This window comes from Pygoscelis adeliae, unplaced genomic scaffold (assembly GCF_000699105.1).
Source record: "Pygoscelis adeliae isolate BGI_AS28 unplaced genomic scaffold, ASM69910v1 Scaffold184, whole genome shotgun sequence".
In the NCBI taxonomy this organism is placed as follows: domain Eukaryota; kingdom Metazoa; phylum Chordata; class Aves; order Sphenisciformes; family Spheniscidae; genus Pygoscelis; species Pygoscelis adeliae.
Window position 1 is genome coordinate 230,871 of NW_008824541.1, and position 19,823 is coordinate 250,693.

At 52.7% G+C, this 19,823-nt stretch overlaps 1 protein-coding gene across 1 annotated transcript in view; it reads right to left on the reverse strand.

The window, feature by feature from the left end:
• SLC39A11 (solute carrier family 39, member 11) overlaps window positions 1-19,823 on the reverse strand; it is a 96,311-nt gene that overhangs the window by 69,949 nt on the left and 6,539 nt on the right. Inside the window, exon 3 of the mRNA XM_009321655.1 lies at window positions 17,185-17,343. Coding sequence (XP_009319930.1) covers window positions 17,185-17,343 — 159 coding nt within the window. The remainder of the gene's footprint in view (window positions 1-17,184; window positions 17,344-19,823) is intronic.

Consider the following 19,823-nt stretch of genomic DNA (forward strand, 5'->3'; position numbering starts at 1 on the left):
AAAAACCCACGGAGACGGCTACAAAACCGATAGGAAACATGGGGTTAGAGCCGTAACCGGACAGCTGAGAGAAGGGAACGTGTCCCACAGCAGGGGCTGTATGACCTGGTGTAACCAGCTCTACCCAAAACATGGGGAACGGGACCCCGAGTTCCCAACTCCTTGCAGGGCTGGGAACCAGCCCCTGGGAGCACCCGCAAGGAGGGGTGTCCAGGCTGCACCCGGCGTCACCGGACGGGAACACGGGTTTAGCTGATGGGTCGATGGCAGCAGAATAAACGAACATACGCTGAACAGCCAGAGATGGTAATGAGAGCCTTGATGAGTAAGGTCACATTAAACAAAAATAAAGGTTAAAGATGAATAACTAAATCATCTATTCTCCCATCATTTGCATAATATAGTCTGACCAGCGCTATTAATACTAATCACATATTTGCTACCTGCTCTCTACTGCAGTTTAATCAAGGTGCTTTCACCTCCATTAACCCAGCAATTACAAGATGCACCGATGAGGTGCTCATGTTTAAATCCCCCTGGGAGAAGGGAGACCCACACCACCCCATCACACCTGCCCACGGGACACACCAGCAGCTCTGCGCCTTAAAATCGTGAGCAGTAGCTGGAAGAGCAGGTAGAAATACAAGCGTTTTCCAGCAAAACCCGGATGACATGACACAGTGAGGAAAGAGGGGAACTTCAGCATCACAACCCGACTTGGATAAGGCAGGAAGAGACCGAGAATGGCAACTCACGGGCTCGCCCTGCTGCTGGCACTTCTGCAGCGTAGACTCCCTATATCCAGGAGAGAGTCTGGCCCTGCAAAAGCTAAATGGGTTTTCACCTCTGGGAAGCAAGTAGCATCACCTTCTGGAAAACGCCAACCTGAGGAGAAGCAAGGATGGGAATCTGAAGCTGCAGAAGTAAAGCCTCAACTTTAAGTGCACAGGAAAGATTTGCAAGCGTTGCTTGGGGCTCTCCAGCCCTGCTCCAGCCGCCGGCTGCCTCCCACTTGCCATTGCTCTCACCTCGGACTTTGGGAACACCAGGTTTCACGGAGCAGAAGGCTCTCCTTCCACACGGCTCCTACCAGCATTTTGTTAAACGGGCTACAAACACTGCAACAGCAGCTTTGCAGGCTTTATCACCACCAGATTTGTGGCTTCCCCCCAGCCCAAAGACAGCCGCCTCTCAACTGGGCCTTGTCAGCAGAGGCAGGGAAGCGAGCCCAGGGCTCGGCCAGAACCCACAGGACTCCGCAAGTTACAATAACCCAACCAAGGGGAAAAGAAATCACTTGTACAAGCACGAGCAGGGAGGTAACATCCAGTGTATGCCCTCTATTACCATTGCACAGCTACAGATACAAACAAGCAAGGTCCTTGCGAGGTCAAGACCACTTGCCTCAAGGTCTGCAGTCCTGATGAGAAGCCTCCCACGGCTGTTTTCTGTGCCACCGTTCTCAGCACATCAAACGCTTATCGACGTGGTACCCGCAAATCTGCTTGCACCAAGATGGAGGCACGCTTGAAGATATTTCAGATGCTTATTGTAAGGTCAGGTCATCTCCTTGTTGGCAGGCACAAATACCCAACGCTGGCAATTTGAAAAAATATTAGTGACCTTCAGCAAAGCAAACGATTTATTCCAACTGTGATTGCTCTGAGTCATTTCAGTCCAGTCCCTGCATGAGTCCCTTAATTGGAATGTGTCAGTGGGTTAAAAAAGCATTAGAAAGAGAAGAGGAAAGTCAACCCACATTAATTAGTTCATGCCAGTAATTAGCGTTAACTGAAATAACCACGGGGGCTGATTATTTCAAAAAGCAAGATGCAATGAGAGACTTGGACAGGAAGATCTTGGAGGAAAACTATTCTGGGAAGCGGGAGTCCCCACCACACTCGTCTCTGCTTGCGGAGCTACAACGGAAAGGTCATTAGATTGTCACGGCCTCGTGTGTAAAAGCAGACGAGGAAAATAGGTATCTTCGCAGAGAGCAGAGAACCACCCCACTCCATGCAGCACCCGCCTAAACAGGCAGATCCTGCTTCTGTTACCCAAAAGCTGCAGCAATCCCGAATTTATCTCTATGGAAATGTGCCCCTCTCCTGCTAGCATCTGGGCGATGCGGCCACCACCCCGGTATCGATGGTATCGCCCTGGTATTGCGGGGCGAAGGGGTGCAACAGGGAGGAGGCGGCAGCTGCTCGCTTTTAGATGAGGCAAGGATTTCAGCTGGCATCCTGCTGCCCAGCCAGCCTCTTGCAAAAGTTGCTAATTGAACCAAAGCCAATTTTAAAAAGAAATGAAGAGCGAGTGACACCTTTAAGAAATAATCTGCTCTTCTCCACCTGACCAATGAAGGAGAATAAATTAATAAAGAAATAGTGATGACTAAAGCTGATGGTCTGGCTTTGGGTAGATCACTTGGTACCAAATCTGGAGGTGCTGCTTGTCTGGGAAGGTCGGTGACGCTGCTCTTCCCATGCAATGTCTTACTGGCTTTAATCCAGCAAACGCCCTGGAACAGGCTCCACAAAGCCAGAGGAAACAAAGACCATAACGCATCAACTAACGGCAGAAAGCACCTCAACAGGAAAGAGAAATAGCATGAATTTTACTACCTTATTAAAAAAAAAATTTAAAAATGGTCCGAACTTGTTCAGGAGCTAACACGGAGACAATAAGAGACAATAACAAGCCATGCTTTGATGGTGCCCAGAGGCTGCCATTTCACACTTATTAAAAGAGAGACAGTGATAACAGATCAGAGACCAGAAAGCGGTAAGAGAAAGAAAAGAGGAGTGGGGAGCAAGGAGAGGAAGGAGAGAATCCCCTGTGTCAGCGGCTGCCCCGCACGCAGGGAGGGACGCAGAGTGTCTCTGTGGCCTCCCCACGCCCCCCGCGAGCTCGTGGCGAGCTCTGTGCGTCAGCCGCTTGCTCGGCTTCGCTGCTTCTGCACAGAGCCTGACCCCTCTGGGGACGGAGACAAAGGCTGTACAGCAACAAAGCAGCAAGTGCCCGGCTTTTCTGAGGCAGATAAACGGATTTATGTTAAAAACATGAAATAGGATCGGATTGGAAGAGAGCTTCCTCAGAAAGCACTTAGTTACCAGAGAGCGCCCATTTGCATGTAAAACAACAGGCTGGTATTTTGTTATTTGAAACAACATATCAAGGGCTCGACGCTCCCAAGTGAACCTCTGCCAGCACAGCGCCGGCTGTGAATCCCCCTGCCAGCAGCGCTCATTTGTAACCCACCAAGAACCAAACGAAGGCGTGAGCGATGGCGAGCCGCCCCGCACTGCTACATCTCCCACACCCTCCCTTGGCACCCTTCGATTTCACCTCTTGAGACCTCGGCCGGTCACGCTGCTCCCAAAGGGCCCCAGAGGGGTGCTCGAGGACAGCAGCAGCAATCCCCGAGGATGCCGGTGACCCACGGGACGTGCCAAGCCCCCACGCAGCCCCGCTCTCCGGGGAGCAGCACCTCGCACCAGCCCCGCTGCCGAGGGTGCAGAAGGGAGGTCCTGCTCACGCCCGCACTTCTCCAAAGCCCTCCTCGTTTCAAACAGCTTTTTTTTTTAATAATAATAATTAAAAAAAAAGCCAAACACCACCTGGCCGCATCACTTCCCGCCCCAGCACCGTGCTGGAGCAAACGCCGGGCTAGGGCTCCTTACGAAGGCTCCGTGTTGCTCTGCGGGGACCAGAAGCCAGCGCTCATTAGAAGAGCACAAACAGTCGGGTGGGTGAGGATGTGCCTGGGACAGAGTTTAAAGGCTGCGGCGAGCTGTGCTGCCAGAAGCCTGGATGGCACCAGGCATCCCTCCAAAAAAGCGGTCAGCCAGCTCCACGTTCTCCCAGTACAGCATCCCCAAAAAACAATGCGTCCCCTCACCTTTTCTGGGGGGAAAAAAGCATGGTTTTGGTCAATATTGACCTGGCACGAAGGGATGGGTTAAGGGAAGGGGCTAGCAGGCAGGCGTTTAAGAGCACTTGAACTGCAGCTCCTCTCAAAGCCAGGATCACTGGCAACCCCCCACTCGAAATACTAAAATCAACAACTCAAGTGCAACCTTAAATACTCCATGCAATAAAAAAAAGGCCCTTCTCAACGCTGAAGTGGGTACAGTCATATTTATGATTAATTGAACCCCTTTGGCCAGACAGACTGTGCCCCTGTAAATTGGGAATAAATCTGGGGACACCCAGCATGCCCTGGATCACCGCTAACGGCTACGGCTGCCAGAGCGACAGCAAGTAACAGCGAGTAACCCCAACCCCTCATCGACAACACCCCGCGTAATGAAGACAGAAAGCCAACTTCATTTTCAGATGAAAGTTTAAGGGTCTCCAAGTGTTTCAGGTACATCTCGGTTTGCATTTTAGTTTGGAGATTGCTAACAACCGAGCAGCAGTAACGGGCAGGGCAGACAGAAAGGTACTTTAACGCCAATTCTTTTTGGGCTTGCTAACAAGAGCTGGGTCAGCGCTGTCTATCATGCCGTGAAACGGATTTCTTCCATTTTCACCCCAGAATTCAACTACCTGACGTTTCCTAAACCCTAAACCACAGCATGTGCAACCAGAGGCCGTAATCAGAAACATCCTCCAAAGCCTCAAAGTGCTGCCAAATACAGCGGCAGGAGAAGATGAACCACATGAGAGAAGGTGGCAAATGGAAAAGATTAGCGCGTGGGAAGCATCACCCGAGCACTCGTGCTGCTGGGGTCTACGAATCCAGCCCAAGCCCCCATCCCAACAGCCAGGTCCCAAATCCATCCTTGTCCCCCCCACCGATGCCAGCAGCAGAAGCAGCTCCGGAGTAGAGAGCTGTGTCACCAGCAGGTCGAGATCGCTTCCCCCACCAGCAAGGGGGCTGGAAGGGAATTGCTCCTCAATGACGGCGGGAGTCCCTGTGGAAATCCACCGGCACCAGCTTGCTCAGCGCCAGGCAGGAGTGGGGCGACCCTGAGCAGAGGCCTAGGAGCCAAACGATCAATCCGGCAATCGCTTAACGCGAGAGCATCCTCACGAAACCCAATTTCCCAAGGAGGAACAGACCCTGAGGGCCTGATCCTGCAACACGCCAAGCACCGCAGCCCTCCCCGCGGCTCGGTGGTGCATGCGCGCCAAGCCAGCCCCGCCGCCTGCGCCGCGGTCGCCCACCTTTTGAAAAAACCCGCCATGCCAGCCCCGCTGCCTGCGCCGGGATCGCCGACATTTTGCCAGAGCCGTGGCAGCAGGCGCAGGGGGAGGCCCGGGGGGTCCCCGCTTCCCATGCCAAGCATCTTCCATCTGGCTCCTCCAGCCCCGCATCCTCCCCTGGCCCAGCACGCAGCCCTGCCTGCAGCAGGCAGGAGGCTTGTAGCTATGGCAGCGCTGCGGCGGGAATTGGGAAGGAAAGGTTCATCCATAGACAAAAATCTCAGCATTTTCACGGCAGATCTGCTCCGGCAGCGTCTCGCGAGCAGATCACATCAGGCTGGGAGGCCTTTCTCGTCCTGACAGTGCAGCTGGCAGCAACGCAACACCACCAGAGCCTTCCCCTAATAACTGCAAACAGGGAAGCTTAAGTGAATATTAAGGCAGGCTGGTATCAGTTTATCTATAACTAATGTAATATTACTGCAAGTACATTTTATTCACTGCTAATTATCAGCCACTTTGATAACTCATAATTCTTGAAAATTGCCAACAGCAGCTTTAATCACCGGCCTGACGAGCTGCGGGGGCAGGAGGAATAAATCACCTCCCTTCTGTGTCACCAGGAGCGTGGGGACAGCCGGGGTGTCCTGCGGGGTGACCCCGGAGCAGCCCCAGGCATGGGGGCTGCCCTGGGGGCTGCCTCGACCAACAACAGCCCATGGAAGACCCTTGGCAGTGCCAAAACCTGCAGTGCTCTCACGAGCTGGCAGCACCGAGCACACCCAGAAACACTAAGTCTGGCAAGCCGAGGGAGGGAGGAAGGCAAACTTATCAAAAACAACCCCAAACCCTCAAATAAACCAAATCTGCCCTCCAACAGGAATGAGGGGAATGCATCCCGCAGCCCATGCCAGTCAAACACAGCCCTTCCGATCGGAGGATGCTGGGGTACCCGCTCCCAGCCGGCACGGCCGGACACCCGAGAGCATCCCTGCCAGGGAGCGGGGCACGTGCTGCCGGCACCAGCCCCGGACCACGAGCCACGCGAGGGGCTCCAAGGGGAGCCAGGCACAGGCAAATACATCCTTTTGGCCAAAGCAACGTTCACATTAAAAACAAATTTACGGATTTTTCTCGTTGGCACGTTTGGGGCTTTGGCCTTTCCAGGAGGGAGGAAAAACATGGCAGGAATGTCGCTGGCACCCAGTCTGGGAAGGCAGTGGCCCCGACGGCACGGGGCCAGGGCGAGCACTGCCTGGGAGGAGGGAACACACACGCAATTCCCAGGCTCCTCAGGAAACCCAGGAGGTTTGTTACAAAACGTGATGTTTTGCAACAGTGATGTTTTACATGGCAGAAAGGAGGTCACTTTTGTAACCTTTGCCATTAGAAAAACAAAAGCACAGGAGTATTTTTGCTGCTTTTGCCATGCAACCTTGCAAAAAAAAAAAAACCACAAAAAACAACAAACAACTTGTTAAACAAACAAAACCTACCTCTGCAATTCATGTCACCAACCTCCTGTCCACCAGGAAGCCTGGAGAAACCTCAAAACACAACCAGTAAATTTATTTTTCAAAGGACCGGTTGCTCCAGGCAGAGTTTTTGAGCACACAAGCGCTGCCCACCAAAACCAGTCAGGATGCATACACACTTGCAGCTGTTTGCTGGGTGGAAACTTGCCTGTTACAGCCAAGCTCACAGCCAGATCCTAAGGGATATTTTCCTAAGGACTGCCTCACACATCACCACACCCCGATGCCCACGGCTCGCTCAGCAGGACACAGCGGAGAGGTTCGTGGCATCGAGTCAGCACTACAATATGAGATTTTAATTGTTAGCAATAAACCTTTAAGCCTCAGATGGGATTAACAAGAGCTTTTTCTCCACATGCTTATTAAAAATCTAATGGAGACCAGCTTTGCCTCTTTGCTCTCTCCCTGCCCCCTTCCCACCTTGTATATTTGTAGTGTGGCAACATGTATTTTTACAGTCCTTTATTATGCAAGGCTTTTTGCAAGGGTAAGAGAAAAAGCAAACAAAACTTCAATTAACAGCTCATTTTTACACAATATACTCCTCAGTAATGACTTGCTATCAGTGCAGATTGAATTAATGGGAAAGGGTGAACAAAGCCGGCGGCTGCTGCTGCTGCTGCGGGGTGGGAAGTCAGGAGCCCTGGAAAGGGGGACGGCGAGGGCTCCTGGGAGGGCTGACGGGATGTAGCAGGGCTCAGCCAGCGATCCATCACCCCTCAAATGAAGAGCCACACCATGCCGCTGCTGCCTAATTACATTACATTAAAACACAACTTCCTTTAGACCTGCAATTAGCAAAGCAGACGCGCACCAGTGCCCGGCAGACGGATGGAGAAGCAGCGCTGCTGGGGCGCAGCCCCTTCTCCCTGCATGCCCCCGAAGCATCGCAGCCCCGCGGGCGCCAGCGCAGCCTCCGGGGACCCAGCCCGCAGCCAGCTCACTCCCAAGGCCACGGTTTCTGCTCTTCTCCTCTCCGCTTCTTGCGCATCCCATAACTACCAAAATAGCACCAAAGCCCAAGAGAGACGCCAACTCCTCTGCCCGTCTGCAGGAGCCACGGCAGAGCCAGGGGAGCCTGAAACACCTTCCTGAAGCACAGCACAACGAATCCACAGGAGAGGCCCTTCATTCTCTTCAGCTAGTGCAATTAATTTGTTAATTCATTACAGAAGAGAGACGTAATAAGGGACAAGGCACTTCCTGATTACCACCACCGAGAAGCTAACCAATTTCCCTTCCTTTGGAAGCTCAGGACAGTAAATCTGGGACTGTCCCACAGGGCACAGCTGAATTTCGAGCTGGTGAATGAGCTGGTTCCCCTCCAACCGGCCCCACAGGCAGGGCTCGTCCTAGGCTTTCACGGGTAACTCATTTGGGCGCTTGACTCCAACCACAACAACCTGAAGTCCAGAAATCGAGCTCTGAAATCACCCTTCACAGCATTTATTTTTACGTGTAGTATGTACCTCACCTATAAAGTCTTGACAGGCCTTAAAAAACACGTATGAAATGCAAACCAACAGCAAGACACCTTCCCGAGCCTGTAAACAGTCTGAAACTCGAAGAGGGGACTCCTCCAGTCAGTTTTTCAGTTTGCATTAGCTCTGAAGCCTGCAGACAACAGATTAAAGTCACATCACTTTCACCACCTCGTTGATAACTAGAGCATGATGGGGGGAGACAGGAACACACACCACAAAGATTTTCACACCCTGAGCATAGCACACCCCAAACGCATCCCCCTGGGACCGGCACAACCGGAGGACACACCACCCCACGGCCACGTGCCCAGAGCATCGAGTGGGTGCAAAAGCAGCGACACCCATAGGGTCCAAACGCCGGCAGAGGAGCCTCAGCCAGGCTGAGGAGAAAGGAACAAACGAGCCGTTTTTTCCCCAATTCCCCAGCAGCGTGCCACTCTCCAGCAGGGTCATCAGCCTATTAATAATATACTTATAATACAATATATAATACAATATTCCACTGGATTAAGAGTCAATGTCTGTTTTACACCACTCACCAGCAGCCACCCACAGCATCTATAAGCCGGGAGGCAGCGTGCAGCTGGCACCGTGCGGAGCCGTTTGCACCGAAGGGTGGTCGCCGAGCATCACAAGGCAGCGACTTACCCATCGGCAGAGGGAGAGTGTCCTCCCTGAGGACATACGCACACAAGAGGCACAAAACTGACTCTTTACAGCTCGTCTTCAAAGCAGAGAGCGTGTCAAGTTAGTCTGGGTGAGTCAGAGTTTACCCTGAGAGCAAGCTGGCACTGTGTTGCAGTTATATATCTGTGCGTATATATTTTCCGTGATCTCCATGAAAGCAGCCTTCCTCTCCCTGACATTCATGACCCAACCAATTGCAACTTCACTCGCTGCTTCTCTGTCATATTAACGGCAGGTTTACTTTTCACAGCGGAGGCATTAATTTGGGGTTACGCTATGAGCGAATTCAAAGGCAGATTTTAAAATCAAAGAACAGCCAAGGAACCATCCGTAGCACTCGGCGTGCCCGTGGCTAAACGGGGCCTCGTTCAGGTGTTCGGACAAAGAGCATGGATGCTACAGGAGCAAGTCTTACAGGCGATGCCGTCTCAGGGCAGCAGGCTCTGCACCACCAACCGGCACCGCGGTCACAGGAAAGGGAGGCAGAGGACTCCCGACTCCTTCCCAGAGCCTGCCTGGATGCAGGCAGGTTGCGGAGCATCACTGCAGCAAGGAAGGGAGCTTGAAGTTTCTCAAGCATCACCACCAGCTTTTAGGGCCCAGGAGGCTCCCACCAACAGAGCCCATCCAACCTGAAGCACGGGTGCAACCCCGGGGCACACTGAGCACCCACATCCCCTCCGGACCACACTCAGCTGTGAGCAGTGGGTCAGCACCCACACCCTGCTCTCCCCCTGGGAGCTTGCTGCCTGCTTTCTGCTTATTCCAGGGCTAAAACTTAACAAAAAGAGCGCTCAAATTCAATCAGCAAAAAGGTCAGACACTGTCCAGGATCCAGCAGAACTCCCCCCAGCACCCACCAACAGCGATGCATCCCTCCCCGCGGTGCCAGCCAGACTCTTCTGGCAGATACAGGGGAGATCTGGTATTCCAGTGTGCTCTTCCGTTTGGAAAATTTATCCTCTTTTACAATTCTGAGCCAGGCCCCGAACAGTAATTGAAATTCAATCAGCAAAGGCTGAGCCACGGAGGAGAGAAAAGCCCCGTGTTACATTACCAGCCTTATCAGCTGGTAATACCCGCTCGAGGTAACCGGTGGGGAAAGGTGCTTTATCACAGGGACAGGCACATAACGGAGAAGGGAATGGTGGAAAAACGTGTATCCAGTGCAGGAGCTTATTGAACAAAGAATTAAGCCAGGTTTTCTCAGTTCCTGCTTTTTTACAGCGGGTTTTTTTTCCACCTCCTCGCTCCCCCTGCAACCCTGCTGTCAGCCCGCAGAGCCACGCTGCTGCAAGCGCCGTCAAACTGCTCCGGATTTCATCTGCTGTCAGTGCAGTTAGTGATTGTCCCCATAAACCTAATGAGGGTGGGAGGGGAGTTTAACCCTGACTTGGATTCAAAGCATCTCTGCTCTTTAGCTCTAGCTTTGGGGCTTCAAATGTAATGTTTTTTTGAAATGCTTGTTGCATAATGAGAGAGAATTATAATTAAGAGCAGATGAAAAATTCCGCTCTGGAAGTAAATAACCCTTTACCTCCATTAAGAAAATAAAACGCTTTTCTAAAAAATTAGTATAATTACAACTGTGTGCTTTTTTTGCAAATAATTTCTCCCCATCCAGCAACAACTGGATTTCAATCACTAAAACCACCGCACATGGGCAGGGAAGGGGTGGGAGGCGGGCAGGCTTTCCACAGATCATATGGGCAAACAGATTTTAAATAAACCTTTAGGGGTTTCTGGGTGCCGGCCTCGAGAAGTGGGACTCTAAAAGGGTCTTTCAGAGGATCCCATGGGTGGGCTTTGTGGTCAGCGCCAGGCATCACGTTTGAAATCCTGCCCTCGCCACCTGCCTGGGACAGGACACGGGGGAGCCGGTCCCAGGCATCGGTCCCACACAAATCCGTAACATTCTGCGGCTGGCCTCGGGGAAGAGTTGGGTTGCGTTTATTTGACAAGTTAATAAAACTCATGCCCAGGTACTCCTATTTATTTAGAGCTAGAAGGGGAAGGACCTTTCCCAATAGAAGGCTTTGCTACATTCCCTGATGAGGCTCCTGAAAAAGGTTTCCCTTCCTCAGTCATCAGAGCCAGATCCTTCCTTCCTTCCGGAGCCAGTGGAAAAGGGCCAGAATGCCACAAAACAAAACAAACAGACGGGCTGCTATTTATTGTCCCCTAAGCAAAGGAAATCAGAGCAACCCAGGAATGCACGAGTCAAGCTGCAGCTCACGCAAGCCCATGTCAACCGAGTCCCTCTGGACCATCCTCACCCCCCTGCGAGGCAAAGGCTCGTCTCCTGCAGCCCCTGCACAAGCAAAATACTGATTCAGGCTGGACTCGGTGCAACGTCAATCCGGCCGAGGGGTATGAAAGCGCAGCGATGGCAGCGGGGCTGTCTGGCTCCTGAGGGGCTGCATCGCCCCCGCTTTGAGGGGGGCTAAGCCCCTAGCTCAGGGCAGCACGAGCACGGTGCAGACACAGCTTTGCAACCGTGCATTCGCGTGTCTGCCCGTTCCCACTTTCTGCAGCCAGGCATCCCCACGCCAGCTCAGCTCTCACTGGGAGGGCAATGCCGAGATGCAGGAAATCTTTGCAGGGAGCGGGAGCCAGCAGGCAGGGCTGCCGGGAGCACGGACCGGGAGAGACCGAATACAGTCTGCATGTAAAAAAAGGGTAGAGTCACTTTGCATGCCCCAGACCACCAAAGCCACCTCACTGGAACCCCTTTATTTGAAAATTTTCCCGAGATTATGTGGCTAAAAGACATGCAGCTGCCAGGCTGAGCTCAGCGAGATGCCACCAACACCACCGCACCTGGGTCCCCGGGCTGCTCTGGACAGTGCTTCAGTCCCACACTCAAAAAATTTAATAAGCCAGAAAATACACATGCCCCACACACAGGCGTGTCCCTTGGTTAATGCTCAAATCGGAAAAGCCTCTACCTACTATGGCAATGAGGATGTGCAGCTAATTAACTTTCTAGGAGTCACAGATGAACAGGAAAAAGCACATTAGGAATGGGAACTTGTGATGGGCATGTCTCAGAGGAATTAGCAAATTGCATAAGAGGAACCTTTATTCCGATTATAAATTAACACCGGCGACAAGACCCAGCACATTTTTACTGCCTCATGAAATAATTAACCCATCAAATCCAGCTCCATGCAAACCAGAAGGGAGAGCAGTATTAAAAGCTTTCCATCTTTGCCGGGTGGAAGCACGTACGCTGCCGACGCCGAGCCGGGAGGATCACCAACATCCTGAAACTGCACCCACAACACTAAGGATTGCCCTGCCTCTTTACCCCGGTACACCAGGTATGTGCTAGGAATCACTACCTAGTGCCCCCCCCAAAAAGATGCTTCCCGTGGTCTAATCCAGCTGTGGTTTAGCCCTGAGAAAGAAACTGCAATTCTAAATAACATGCAGCTACGCCTGGAGTGGGCGTGATGGTCTCTCCTCCCCCTCCTGCAGCTTCACCATCCACGCGCTATTCTCAACTTTCCCCAGATACGTGACTTGCACAGATTTAGAAAGCAAAATGTACATCCTCGAGGCACATTGAGCCAAACGACAGACACCACTGTTATTAAAAGGGAGAGTATCCCTCAGATATCTGTTTATCAAGTTCTCAAATCATTCCCAAGGATGCTCGCCAAAAATAGCCTAAAATTCACTGTGCAAAATGTCCAATCCCAGACCATATTCCAAAAAAGTTTGCAAGCCTCCATTTGCAAAAATAGAAAAGGGCAGGAGCACGTTTTGAGAGGATTAACAGGATCCAGCCTCCTACTACGAACATACACACACACACACGCACCCGCTCCACACTCCACCATCCCACGTGAAGATCCTCAGCCTGCTCAGGAAAACCATTATGCAGCTGCAAACCACAGCCCAAAAGGTTTCAAAACGGGTATGAAACACAAGCCCTGGACCTCCAGGAAGGGGTTTCGGCTGCGCTGGTCCTTCCTGCAGCACGAGGGGCCAGCGCTAGCACCCGCGGAGCACACACCAACCCAGGCGAGAGGCTTTTAAACGGCACTTTAGCTACTATTTGTTTTAAATCTAAGGAATGGTCCACCCATCACATGCGGCTTTATTGATTTACTCTGTACTCAGAAAAAAAGAACAACAAACCCTGTATCTAGCTGACAAGAAAAAAAAATTTAGAAATCCAATTGAGATGGTATTTCCAGGACAGAATTACAGCCCTGGCTCCCCAACCTCCCATCCCCAATCATCTTTTACACAAGAAGTATTGGCAGGCTCCTAGTTATAACCGAGTAATGGCCCATCAGTTCTCTCCCTGGATTATATATTAACTCCGGGTCCTCCTGCAACATCTGCCTTCCTCTCCCTCCCCCTTGAACACCGATCAGCTCTCCCAGGGGACACCCCAGGGCTGCCCCAGACCCTGCACGCCGCAGCACCCATCCGGGTCCCGGACCGAGCTCAGCTCCTCTAGCAGACCTGCACCCACCACGATGGGAGCGATAGAGCTGCTTTCTGTACACGGACACATGTTTCTGAGCAAAATGAAGCCTACAGGTAGAGGAGATGAAGCTGATTAAGCCTCATTATCCTATTTAGTGTAATGATCACGGAGCCGAGAGGACATCATGCAGCCGGGGAGCGGAAAGAATAAGGTGGTTAATAGAAGCACGTATGCACGTGGGCAGGCAGGTACGGCCGAGCTGACGCGCAGCCCACGAGGGGTTTATTATCTTCCGCTATGGCCAGCTTGCTTTCTCCTCACCCCTGCCCATGTCACCTTCCCAACCCCACCAGCATCACATCTGTGAATTCCCGCTTACTCGGAGGAGCATTTAAGGGCGGTGATCCGGAAAAGGCAGGAGCAAGGGAGGTCCTGGAAGCCACAGCTTCAACACGGGCGCTCCGCTGCACCTGGACCCAGCATCCCACCCAAAGCCCACCCATGTGGGCGCAGGAACACTTGTGGGAACTCCAACAGCCTGCAGCACCACCGGGAGAGGTCTTGGGGAGCCGGCAGCTCGACGACAAAGGCAACAGACATGCATGTGAAAATTCAGGAGCAAAAGCAGCCAGGGACCGTCTGAAAGGTGGGGTCAGGGCTGGATGCATCCTCTGGACTCTTGTGGAATTCCCCTGGGAAGAGGGAGGCCGGAGCAAGAAACCCATCACGGAAACCCAATAAAACATCACACTCTGACCAAAAGCCAGCCAAGTCAGCAGAGCTGCAAGACAGATTTGAAGGATGAGAATAATACGTAATTCCAGCATTGTTACGCGTTACAGTAGACCCAAAATAGCTACTCAGCGATCAGGGACCTACTGCACTGAGCGGTATTTTTAAGTGAACTCTCCCTCAAAGGCTTCGGGTCTTGACATCGAAGACCCGCAGCCCCAACCCTTTTTAGTAAAGGTAATAGCATCTCATACACCGCCCCATCACCTGCCCCTCTCCATCCAGAAGCCTCCTCAAATCCCACTTGAAAGCCAAGTTCTTACTTAAAAAGTAGCCATAAGGTTAAACTAGAGCAAAGAAAGGAGAGAAACCTGTTGCGGCATCATCGGGGCCAGTGGAGGGAAGAAACAGACGGGCCGTTCGTTAGTGGTTTAAGATATTTCTGAAACTACAGCAACGTCCTACTGCAGAACCAGCTCTGCCACCGCCTCCCCAGCCACCGAACCCAGCGCAGCTGGTAAAGACACACTTTGGCTGAACACGACATGCAAGGAGACGGTTGCCAAAATAAGGAAGATCCCCTTTTTTAGAACTCCTGAGGTCCGTTTCTGCAATGGTCTCGCTCTCCAAGCCCACCCGCACACCCCGTTGTGGTTTGCTGTCCTCCACCAGCCAAGCCAAACGCTCCCAGGTCAGCGTCTCCTCCTCCATAAACTCAGCTAAAGGACGAACAAACACATTAAAGTCTTCACATGGGGAAATGGCACAAGATAAAGATGTAATAGATTAGATCTGTCTTTCATAAGGAATTTAATGACTACAGCTGTTCGGCATCATTAACCAATTTGTCTTGGAGGCTTAACCCTCCCACCAGCCCCAGCTCTGCCATTCAGCAAACACTCTGGTACCACCAGAGCCGCCCAGCTCCCAGTGGGGCTGCAGCATGAGCCAAGCCTTGCTCCCTCCCCGGGGAGCAGGGCTGGGGTGATAAGGGGTCATTAAAAGCTTTTACTACCTGTTGCTATCCAGCAAACCAATTAGGGAGGAGTGCCAGGCAGCGAGAGAGCTCTCTGTGCAAAGAGCAGCCTGCTAAAAACAGATCCCTCATCATCCCTGCCCTCCCAGGGACAGCACGCCCCATGGTCTTGCCAGCATCCCTTCCTCACCTAACTTTAGGGGGGGGAGTGTGGGGAACCAACCCTGAGATTTTAACGGATTTAGAAAGAAGCAAGACTTGTTGGAAGTGAAGTGCAATGGCTTAACCCTTGTCTGAGCAGCACTGGTTCCTCAGAAGTCTGGGCTCCAACTGAAGGGAGATGCATCTTGAGCCAAATTCCCCTGCCAGCGCAGCCTCGAGGACGGCTCAGGACTGACCAGGCATTTGCTGATTTTCATTTCAGCACATTCAGCTTTAACCTCTACCCACGCTCCTTCCACAGCATCCCTCGTAACTTCGCCAAGTCTCTGGGTACCCTGTCCTCTCCCTAAAGCATCCCAAAAGTCCCATCCCCTGCCCATTGCAGAGTTTCTGACCAGCCCCAGGAGCCGTCACTGCTGCCTCTGGGCAGGGAGCGCAGGAACCCCCCCACCCACCGCCAGCTCTCCTGACCCTGCCCGAGTTATCCGGGGGAAGGACAAGCGGCGTTTTGCATTTGCACAAACTCTGACAAGGTGGGTCCTGCCCGCTATCCGGCTGGAGGAGACACCCCAGCGCGAGGACACCCACTTTTGCAGGAAGCAAGGCACACAGGCAGCAGCATTAGCCACAGGGTGTAAACCCTCTCGGAGCTCGGCGTTAGCACACGCACCAGCTATCAGAAGTCCCCCTGGGACAAGTGTGTGGTGGCACATGCTCTCCCGCACGGTGCAAACAGCTGTGTCGAGCCAGAGAAGGCAACAGCTCCTCTCCCATTGGTATTTGAACTGGATTTAAAGCAAGATATAGTTGTATATTTTTCATATATATTGCTCTGCTCCCTACAAGACCATCGCCCTCGCCACCGTGCACGCTGGCCGCCCTTGCCACCACTCCATCCTGCTCTTTGCGACAGAAGAATTTCACTCACGCTCCCATTTCAAAACGAAACGCCGGCCCCATCAGGAAGCAGCGGGTTTTGTGGTGCAACTGTTTATCTACCCTGTTGGGAAACATCAGCTTCGGGCAGCTGATCAAATACATCCCGGGCCGCATCCAGCACCTTGTAACAAGGACGATCACTGCGATGGCCAACGCAGGCAAGAGACCTCAGGTTACTGAGAGCAGAAGAAAAAAAGCAGGGTTCGGTGGCAAACGGTTTCCAAGGGCTCCGGCTGCCCAACGGCAGCCCCCCGCCCCCCCCCGCATCCTGCAAAGGGTTCGGGAGCCCCAAGAAGAGCCAGGACACGGGCAGGCAGAGAGTGCGGAGGGAGGCCAGGCTTTCAGCCGTCTGACACCGCTGCCGTTTCATTTATTTGTTCTTTACTCTAATGGATCCATTTGCACTGGAAGCGACACACCGTAATATCAAGCAATTTTCTTCATAGCTGAGGATGCGTTTGACTGTACCTGTTATGAGAGGCTCAAAAAGCAAGGGAGCGAGGAAGGCTGATGCTGCAGGCTCCCCTAGACACCAGGGTTACCAGCCATACCACTCTCCAAATGGAAAGCCTCACACTACTCCTTACTCATAACCTTCCCTTCCACTAAAATAACTCTAAAGTTTAAAAAGCTCTTTGGAAGCTGTTGAAAATATCTTTACCGACTAAGCCATTCTTGTGTTTTCAGCTGTAAAAATCCAACAGCTTCCAATTTATTTATTTTTTTAATAACACTCTTAGACAGTAGGATGGTTCATTCAATTTTGAAATGCTTAGAAGATTGGCAGCTCTGCAAATTAAACCCCTGGGCTGAAACAGAAGGTCACACCTGAACTGTTTGCAAAGTGTTGCCAGTGAAAAGAACAAAAGCAGAAGCATGAAGGGGGGGGGAGGAAAGGAAGAAAAAAGAGCTCAGACAGCCTAAAGCTGCATTCAGCACTGGCAGAGCCACCCAGGGTCTCGGAGAAAACATGGTTTCATTAAATCTGTGATAGAAACCAATCTGTAACCGGCTTCTGTCACGGCAGAGCCGAAGGAAGAGCAGAAGCCCCCCAGCCCCGGAACACCTACTTACCAGTGCCGGCATGAGCAGGTCGGCGAAGTACACGAAAGCTGCTCCCAGGGCAAAGCCCACGGCCACCGGGAAGAAAGCGAAGGCTCCGAAGCTGCCAGACTCCTCCGCCATGTCGATAGCCGGGGCCAGGAGGGACCAGTAGGAAGCGGCCAGCATGACCTGGGAGACAGAAGGGGAGCGGTGAGAACCATGTAGGCACCGATGCCGCGAGGATCTGACACCGGCTGCCGCACGGCAGCGCTGCCAGCGCCTCCGCCGGCAGCCCACCCTCCAGCCAAGGAAATCCCTATGCCCGGCCCCACGAGCTGCGTGGCCATTGCAACCCAGCAGAGCCATCAAAACCCGCTTCCCGACAGAACAAATCAGCGAAGGATGGAGAAGTGAGGTTTTTCCTCATTTTCACCAAGAGTGTTTTTCTTGGCTCAAAAGTCCAAACAAACGACACGAGCTCATTAGGCCAATTTTCTGTGGGATTAGCACAGCCACGACAGTCCTTCAAACGGGAACGGCAGCAGCACCGGAGCAGGAAAACCGCCCTCCCCTTGGGTGTTTTGCAGCAACAGGAGCGGGTCCACGACCCCACCGGCCACCGCACTCCTGCCAAAGCTGGAGTGAACCACATCCATCCTGCACCCAGCTCCGGGCTTCTCCACAGAGCGGGCAGAGGAGGAAGGAAACACAGCCTTGGTCTCACGCAGGAAAAGAATACACACTGGATAATGCCTGGAGCCGAAGAGCCATCTCTGAGCTAACTGAGAGCACACCAAGGCTTTGCTATGGAGATTTAAGCCTGCTGCGGTTTAGCTGCCAAGGTCCCCGCCTCACTACCCCAGACCAAGGCAACCGCAGCACGAGGGCTTTGCAACTCCTCTGCTTCTGCACGAACCAACGCTTGGGCCACTCCTGTCCCAGCGTCCGAGCCAGAGCGCCCAGGTTAGGAGGAGAACAAGCTCCCATACCGAACAGCAACACACCGGCTCCCAGCACAGACCAGTGCTGCCGAAGTCTTACCGTGGTGTTTCACCAACACAGTTTGCACCAGGCAAAAAGACCTTCCAAGTAGCAGAGTGCTTGTTTTTCCTTGCTTGCTGCTTAGCAGGGGGGGAGAAGGAACAACTACCCAAAAGACCATATTAAAACAGAACTTGGGACTTCGGGGGATCTCCAACCTAAAGCAGGGCAGGCTTCAGGGTTGGTTGGTCAGGGTGTTACCCAGTGTAGAGAACAGAAAGCCAAGCAAGGCACCAGTTTCACAAGCTTATACTAAAGAACATAATATTAACATGCATTTTATCACCTTATCTCTTCCTTTCCTCTGCTGCCCGACGTACTGGGCTGGGTTTATTAAAAAGTCATCAGCCCAGCGCAATGCCCTCAGCAGCAGCCTTGGCCCCGATTTCTCTCCCTGCAGCCGTTCAGCTCCGCGGGAGCTCAGCTGTGACCAGCTCTGGGGACCGGTCCCATCACACACCGGGAGGAAGCAAGTCAGCGAGACCAGCACGGATGGGCTTAAAAATCGCAGTGGAGATCTGCGTTAGGCTTTGGGAAACGGTCCGTACCAACAAGGGCAGAGAAGCAGTGGCACCCACTGCCCCGCCATGGGTGGGCAGGGTCCGCCTTGCCTCAGGGTGGACAAGGCGATGCTCCGAGCTCTCTCCCAGCCCTGCCTGCGAGCGGGGAAGCATATCAAAGGGGAGCTTTCAATGGAGAAAGGGGTACGGGACCGGGATCCAGCGAGAACAAGCAAAGCGAGCCCGGAGACAGCAGCGGGAGGGATGCTGCAAGGAAAGGTGACCCCACCTCTCCGTCCAGCAACACCCCTCCAAGCACCCCATGAGGTCTCATTTGCAGGATGCTCAGAAGAGATGCTGCTCAGCCTGCTCTCGTGGCACGAGCATTCGCCCGCGGAAGAGAAGTGCGTAACAAACTATTACATTTTAAATAATTTTAAACGAAGGAACGAGATGCCTATTGCTGTAGACACCAGTCCCTGAGGGATTGTGTAAATCTCAGCTCGCTATGAGTAAGAAGAAAGCAGGCTGTCATGTCAGGCTTAACCACGGCTGTCAAACTTCATATTTCAAATGCCACCTCCTTTAAAAAACAACCACACACCCCAACATGGAAACACAAGCAACAGGGAAAGGCTTTGCAGAATTATATTGTCATCTTATGTTAAGATATCATTTCCCCATGGAAAACAGAGGCTTGACACTGCTCAGCCTCCAGATCCCGTCACCACCGAAGTCAGCAACGGAGCTCCCACCGGCTTCGCTGTACACAGGCTCCGGGGGAAGATGATGACAGAGCTATAAGCCACCCCAGCCTCACCAGCTGAAGGAGCAAACTGCTGGGCTGTACCAACCACCTTCACTTGCTTGGGAAGGAAAAGCGATTTATTCCTACACCCTTTCATGCAGAGAAACCCCTTGAGCCCACTTGGTGGGGGAGCTGGAAGTCATTACCCTGCAGCAGCCAGCAGAAGTGACAATGTCCCCGTGCCTCCCCTCAGCCCATCTCTGAGCTCAGATGTGGGTTTAGGGACACAGGCTTGCCCGGGAGCAGCCAAGGTCCTGCTCAAGGGTGCTAGCTCCTGCCCACCCTGTTCGGCGTCAGACCTGGCACTTACCCCTCTGGTT